General features: G+C 41.4%; 1 protein-coding gene across 1 annotated transcript in view; it reads left to right on the forward strand.

The window, feature by feature from the left end:
* ELMO1 (engulfment and cell motility 1) overlaps positions 1-6,926 on the forward strand; it is a 588,614-nt gene that overhangs the window by 231,362 nt on the left and 350,326 nt on the right. Inside the window, 2 exon segments of the mRNA XM_017860159.1 lie at positions 1,264-1,386; positions 3,219-3,350. Coding sequence (XP_017715648.1) covers positions 1,264-1,386; positions 3,219-3,350 — 255 coding nt within the window.

Raw genomic sequence — 6,926 nt, forward strand, 5'->3', positions numbered from 1 at the left:
TCTGAAGATTGGAGGATAAGGGGTTTGATTTGCTCCTAACCATCCTGTTGTTTAGCTTCCCTGCTTCCCATAATTTTGGTTCGGTGACTTGGTATTCTCTGATTTCTCCCTGTCCTCTTTCTTCTACTCCTCAATCTTCTCTCACCCCTCCTTCTTTAACTGGCTGTTTCAACATGGCACTAACAGCTAGGGTGTGGATTGCAGGTGGATGCCAGGTTGAGAGGCACCCAGGCAGCACTCTAAGGACCTAGACTTCCTCCAGTCCTGGAGGAAGATCATTTTTCTCTACAGTGGGGAACTTTGTCATTTACTGAATAGCCACTTAGAAGTTGGTTTGCAGCAGTCTACCCAGGAGCAAGTATAGATTTCCAAGAGAATTGGTCTTCCAGATAGCAAGGCGTGACTGGGGCTAACATTTGAAATAACTGATGTGATGGGTTGTTTCACCACATTGATCCGTTGTTTGGCATTTTTAATGTACAGCCAGAATTTGTGTTGAAAAGGCTGTGTGTTAGTCCCAAATGCTGAATGTTCAGTTGGTGGCAGCTGTCCCATTTCTGGGCGGGGGTGAGGGGGTTGGGGGTGGACCTATCTAGTCTTCCTGTCCTGCCACTCCTTGTATGTTCTGTTTTCAGTTCTGTTTCTATGGGGAAGAGTCATTTTATCTTTCATTTAATTGTTAACAGTGAGTAAAGAAATTCACGAGCTTTTGCTGTCTGCTTTTGATGGTAGACATCCTTATGTAGCTCCCACAGTGGATTAACACTTGATGGGTATTTTGCTTTTGTGTGTTCCTTGTGAAACTTTTCCCCGTTTTGAAGTGGGCTCACCTGTCAGACAGTCGTAGGGTAAGATAATGGCAAGATTGCTTCCTATGGGTATGCACCATGGGTTTTTCTGCTGTATGTGACAGATGCTTCCATTATAGAAATCCACACCTTCTTGGTGTCTCGGAGACACCCCCATTTCAAGCACACCTTCTCTTGACTTATATGGCTGCCGTCACCAGTCCTTTTCCAGCGCTTTTCCCCTTCCACTCACGCCTGCCCACAGTAGGTTTTTCCTGGACCTTGACCTGAAGATCAGGAACCTTCCTGGGCTCTGAAATGTAAAGGAAAGCTCTGAAATTCCCTGTGCCCTCACCTACCTTTTCCATTCCTTGTACCTCCCAATAAAGACTGTGAGAGCCTACTTGAGGGTTAATTCTTGTTGTTTCCTTTTCTTTCTTTTTTAAAAAATTTCATTTGTGAACCATCTCCCTAGCATGTCATCCGAGCCCAAAGGGCCATCAACAATGAGATGGCGCATCAGCTGTATGTTCTGCAAGTGCTCACCTTTAACCTCCTGGAAGACAGGATGATGACCAAAATGGACCCCCAGGACCAGGTGAGTGCTCACTGGACAGCAGTTAAAGCACAAGACGGACAAAAAGTGACAGTAAAAGTCTTTTTTTGAGGTACCCTGCAACTAGGGAGTTTCACAGCTTGAGATGATGTCATTTTATTATCATCTCAGAACATAGGGGCATGGCTTCAAAATTAGGTGAATCCAGGATCAGAAAATATACCCAATGCATTCTTCCATTAGGCTCCAAACATGCATCTTCTGCCTTTATTGAATAAGAAAGTTTGATGTCACATGACCACAGACCTTCGCCCCTGGCCCCAAGTACGTTTAATGGTAGTAGCTTTTGAGTCAAGTTCCCAGACAACTAGGGCCTCCCAGACAACTAGGGCCACTAGGCCCCAGACAACTAGTGGCATTGATTCTACGGGGTTGAGGCAGCAATTTTCATCCTCTAGAGATCAGTGCCAAGAGCAGGGTCCCAGATTAAACCTGATTTCTGGGCCAGCATTTCTGTTGGTTGGCTGTTGGCTGTAGCTCTCTGCTAGGTCTCTTGTTGTGCATGAAAAGTTATATCTCCATTCAGAAGCCTTTGGGGACTTTTGCTGTGTGAGGGTAGGGTGAGAGGAAACAGCTGCGAGCCCTGTCATAGCACATTTTCAGCTTAAACAGTGCTGCAGCTTTGGAAAGGAAAACACTCATTATTGGCACGTGAGGGCCTGATCTGTTGCAGATGTCAACTGCGTATGTGAAGTGTGTAGCCACCGCGGCACTTCATTCATGGAGCAAGGCCATGCAGTTAAGAATGATGGAGAGGCTTTGAGAGGCAGTGAATGTGCCCCACGTTTTTGGCAAGGTGTGGTCATCCCAGGGAGAGGAGACTGTCATCTTATCACTTCTAGTGACAGAGAGCAATGCATCTTAATATTGAATGACCCTCTTTGCTTGGAAACCCTTTTAAAAATGTATTTATATGTTTATTTTATAGTGGTGGGATATGTATAACATAAAGTTTACTATTTTAACCATTCTTAAGTGTACAGTTTAGTGGCATTAAGTACATTCACATTGTTATGAAACTATCACCACCATCCATCTCCAGAACTCTTTTCATCTTGCAGAACTGAAACTCTGTACCCATTAAACACTATCTCCCCATTCCCCTGTCCTCTTAGCCCTGGTAACCACCATTCTACTTTCTGTCTATGAATTTGACTACTCCAGAGACCTCATATAATTGGAATTGGACAATATGCGTATTTCTGTGTCTGGTTTATTTCACTCAGTGTAGTATCTTCAAAGCTCATCCATATTGTAGCATCTATGGGGAATGCCATCTTTCAAAGGCTGGATAGTATCCCATTGGATGTCCATGCCACATTTTGTTCATCCATTTACCCTTGGATGGACACTTGGGTTGTTTGCACCTTTGACCCTTTCTTTCTTTTTTGTCCTGTGTTTATTTCCATGAAGTAACTTAGTGGTGTGAGGTACTTTGGGTACCTCTTACTTTGTTCCCAACTGTACGGTATCCCCAGTTTCTCTAGCTTAGCTTTCTCCAATCACGACCCTTCCATCATATCTGGGCCTCTCAGTTAAGACTGCACTGGACCATCAATATTCATGCTCCAGATGACTACTTGGCTAAGAGGACCACTGTGGAATACAGCCAGACCTGACCAGCAGGGAGACTGACAGGGGAAGACCAGTCTGCAAAGCTGTAACTTAGAACATTGGTTCTCTTTTATCTGTTTTTCTTTTGCCTGAATGCAGTGACTCATTTAGACCCCAGGGAAAGGGGGAGTTATGTAATGTCACACAATGAAAGCAGCTTTTTTCCCCTCCCTTTTCTTTCTACTCCCTGATTCCTTCAGGCTCAGAGGGACATCATATTTGAACTTCGAAGAATTGCTTTTGATGCTGAGTCTGAACCTAATAACAGCAGTGGCAGCATGGAGAAACGCAAGTCCATGTACACGCGAGATTATAAGAAACTTGGCTTCATTGTAAGTAAGCTATCTCCAGTATGCACTCCCCCTCCAGCCTCCCCGGGCCTGACCTCAGCCACATAACTGATGTCTCTTCCGAGCGTGTGGTCCTCTTGCGCTTTACAGAATAGTTTCCACATTTCCAGATGTTTAGCTGGTTTAAGCAGGATCACATGAAAATCTCTTCTGGCTTTAGTGAAATGGAATAACTTGCACAAGTGTGACTAATACTGAGTTTGTTTATTCAGTTCTGATTAAGTGTAACCAAGAGTAGTTCGGCCGGGATGCATCTCGACTTCATTAAATCTACTTCACAAGACGCTTAAGATTTGTGTTTGACTTAAGTGAATGATGGCAGCTGTGGGATGGATCTTATTATTGGGTTAGTGAGTGGATTACTTACATACATGAATTTTATATCAAAGTCAAATTGAAAGTCTCCTGAAATTTAATCATGATGACATTAACACAATTTATGTTTGCTTAAAAGGCCTCTCTTGCTATGAATTTTAATAGGTTGTCTCCTAGATTTTTTTTTTTCAGTTTGCAAATCAGAACACAGCTTGTCCCAAATATAATCCATTGTTTTTATTTCTATTTGCATTATATTCTTGATTTTATCCCCATGAAGTCTCTGAGTGACCTTAAGCTAATATCAAATTCTGCAGGTGTAAAATTGGATTTCCATTTTAATCCCCATCATAAATGGCATTACTGAGATTTTGGCTTCAGTGATTAGAAATCACCAGGCATTATTTTATAGTTTCAAATACTCTTTCCTTGGAAAAAAATATATATGCTATATATATGTGTGTGTGTGTGTATATAATGCATGTTTTATATATATGTATTTGTGCATATACATATACACAGACACACCCAAATATATGTGTATACACACAATGTATATATCTGTATATATACACACTACTAATATTTATACGTAATTTGACAAATGGTTCGTGCTTTATGTGTTATTTGAGAAGCCTTGTCTTTCATGGGAATATTTTTTGAAAATGTTTTCATATTACTTAACATGTACTGTGTTTCATTACTGATTTGTTTTTCATTATTTACATGTAATACAATGTATTTAACCAAGCCCTTTTACTAAATGATTCAATGCTTTGAAATTACCATAAGTCTGTAATTAATATCTTCAGCCTAGAATGTATGCACACCCATGCTCACATTACTAGGATAAATTTGTGGAACTGTACTTTGTATAAGATGTTTCCAAGGCTCTTGATACTGTCAAATTGCTTTCCAAACACAGAAAGTCATGCCCATTTTAACCAGCAGTGGGTCAGACTGATCATTTTTTTTAACTCTCTCCAGTAGTGTCTCTTAAACTAAAATGCCTAAAAACCTAAAAAACTAGCACTCTTAACAAGTTATCGTTTTTCTAGTGTTAGTTTTAATATGACATTTTAAATAAGAATACTTATTGAATATTCAGCTTTGCAGCTTGCCTTACAGAGGTATTCTGAAATTATTTTTATGTCATCATATTTTGTATTTCGACCTTGGCATTCCACTTTATCTTTTAGTTGAATAAGTTTTTTAAATTTTTAGCAAAAAGTGTCATGACTGGTGGAGCGGGTGAGTTTCCTGTACTTGTGTGTGTATGACTAAAAGCTCCAGGGTGGCAGTGACCTTGCTGGCAGAGCCACTCTGCCAGAGCAATGGTCCAGGGAAGGTGGATGGGGCTCACTTTCTGCCTCGCCCTCAATTCCTTCCAAGTTTTACTTTTATGTGGTAAGCAAGACGTATTGAGGTCACTTGGGAAGCTTTGCGAAATCACCCAATCTCTCTTACCCTCAAGTCATATCAAAATTACCAACGAAGAATCAGAGCATGTACATTTGGAAAATACTCTTAATTGATTCCTCTCCTGAAGGAGAGCCTGGTTCTAAGGTGCTCCTGTGACTGCAATTTTATCGTCGTCCTCCTGCCAGTGCCTGGATTTCTTCTGAGCTATGTAGAAAGTCCAAAACCTGCATTCTTTCCATGTGCTGTCCCCGGGATGCATGTGTTTCCGTCCCAGTAGTGGTTTTCCTCGGGGGTAGTTGGATCCCAGAATGCACAGTACGGAGGGACTGAGGAGAGAGGGAGGTTGTGGGATGACCATATGGAGGAAATAGGATTACTGTAGAATCTGGGTCCCTGTGAGGGGTATCTGGAATGGGAGTGTGTGCTATGAAGCATCTCCTTTTTATTTTCAGGCCCTGTTCTTACGTGAGATGACCAGGGTATTCCATGAGCCAAAATCGGAGTAAATTTGCTCAATGTAGCTCCATCTGTCTAAACATTCTTGTTAATTCCTTGTACAGTTTAGTCTTGGTGTATCTCTTAGTTTTCCCTGTCTGGGGAGTGTTCTGCTTCATGAGTACAGAATAATAGTTGTTTTTTTTTTTTTAAACAATGTTAATTGGAGGTGGTTTTAAGACCTTTAGCACTTATGAGGACTTGAAAAGTCATCCTAGAAAAAGCAAAGACCCTGAACAGAGAATAATCATAAGAAAGTGTTGGTTTTCTTTATTTTTCCATGGTTCTTTTTTTAGTTTTTGATTTTAGTTCTTCCCCTGCAACTTCTCCCAGGCCACAGTCTTGCATCAGAGAGTTAAGAAGTTGGAATGACTATTTAGTAATGATTTTGAATGCTGGAAATGATCCAACAACTTTTGACAAGCAGATATTTTCACTTTGAGTACCCAGTCAGCCAGAAATAGACAGGCCTCGGTAAACAGAACCGCATGGTCATTGCACCACCTAGAGATGGTCTTGCGAAAATGCTGAAAGCTAGCTGATGATACCAGGGTCTGGCTGCAAAATCTCTAGATGCTGTAAGCAGTCCCATGCAGAATTCTCTCTGTACTTCCCAAAGAGGAATCATCTTGCCTGTTAAACTACTTACTGAACTTTAAGGATTAATTTGAGGTTGGGATCATCTTTTGGATCACTTTGAAGAAAAGTTCAGTTCATAAGATGAAGACTGCTCTTTCTCATTTTTCTGCTCCCAAGTAGGCAATGCCCAGGAAGCATCACATGACAAGATTTTGGAGTTCACTGGGCCTAGATTTAATTTTAGCTTTTCTGCTTTTGAGCCATGGGCCAGTGGTTCAGTCATTTAACCTGTTTGGGCATGGGTTTTCTCAGCTGTGAGACTGGGCAGCATCTTTTCCATTTTGAGGTTATGGGAGGGCCCCACAGGACCGTCTGCCCACGACTAGCACAGCAGCTGGAACCGAGGTGCACTCAGCCAGTGCTACTTCCCTTTCTTCCTTTTGGAGAGAACACATCATAGAAATCATCTGCAGTCTTTTAAGTTTTCCAAGGTAAAAGGGGCCATTGCTCCAACAAGGCAAGAAGAACAGTTTATTAAAGGATAATAAACCACAGCACCTTTGAGGAGGCAGATGGGCATCACATTCCTTCTCAGCACAACATCCCAGTGGAGCAGATTTTTCTGATAAAATAATTCTAAAGTCACAATCTAGGTGGCTGAGTGGCTTGTAAGGTTAGTCATAACACAGAAAAGGTGCTTCGTCTTCTTTCTGAGAGCTCGTTTTGCTTTTTTTTTTTTTTTTTTTT

This window comes from Rhinopithecus bieti, unplaced genomic scaffold (assembly GCF_001698545.2).
Source record: "Rhinopithecus bieti isolate Rb0 unplaced genomic scaffold, ASM169854v2 scaffold_51732, whole genome shotgun sequence".
Taxonomy (NCBI): Eukaryota; Metazoa; Chordata; class Mammalia; order Primates; family Cercopithecidae; genus Rhinopithecus; species Rhinopithecus bieti.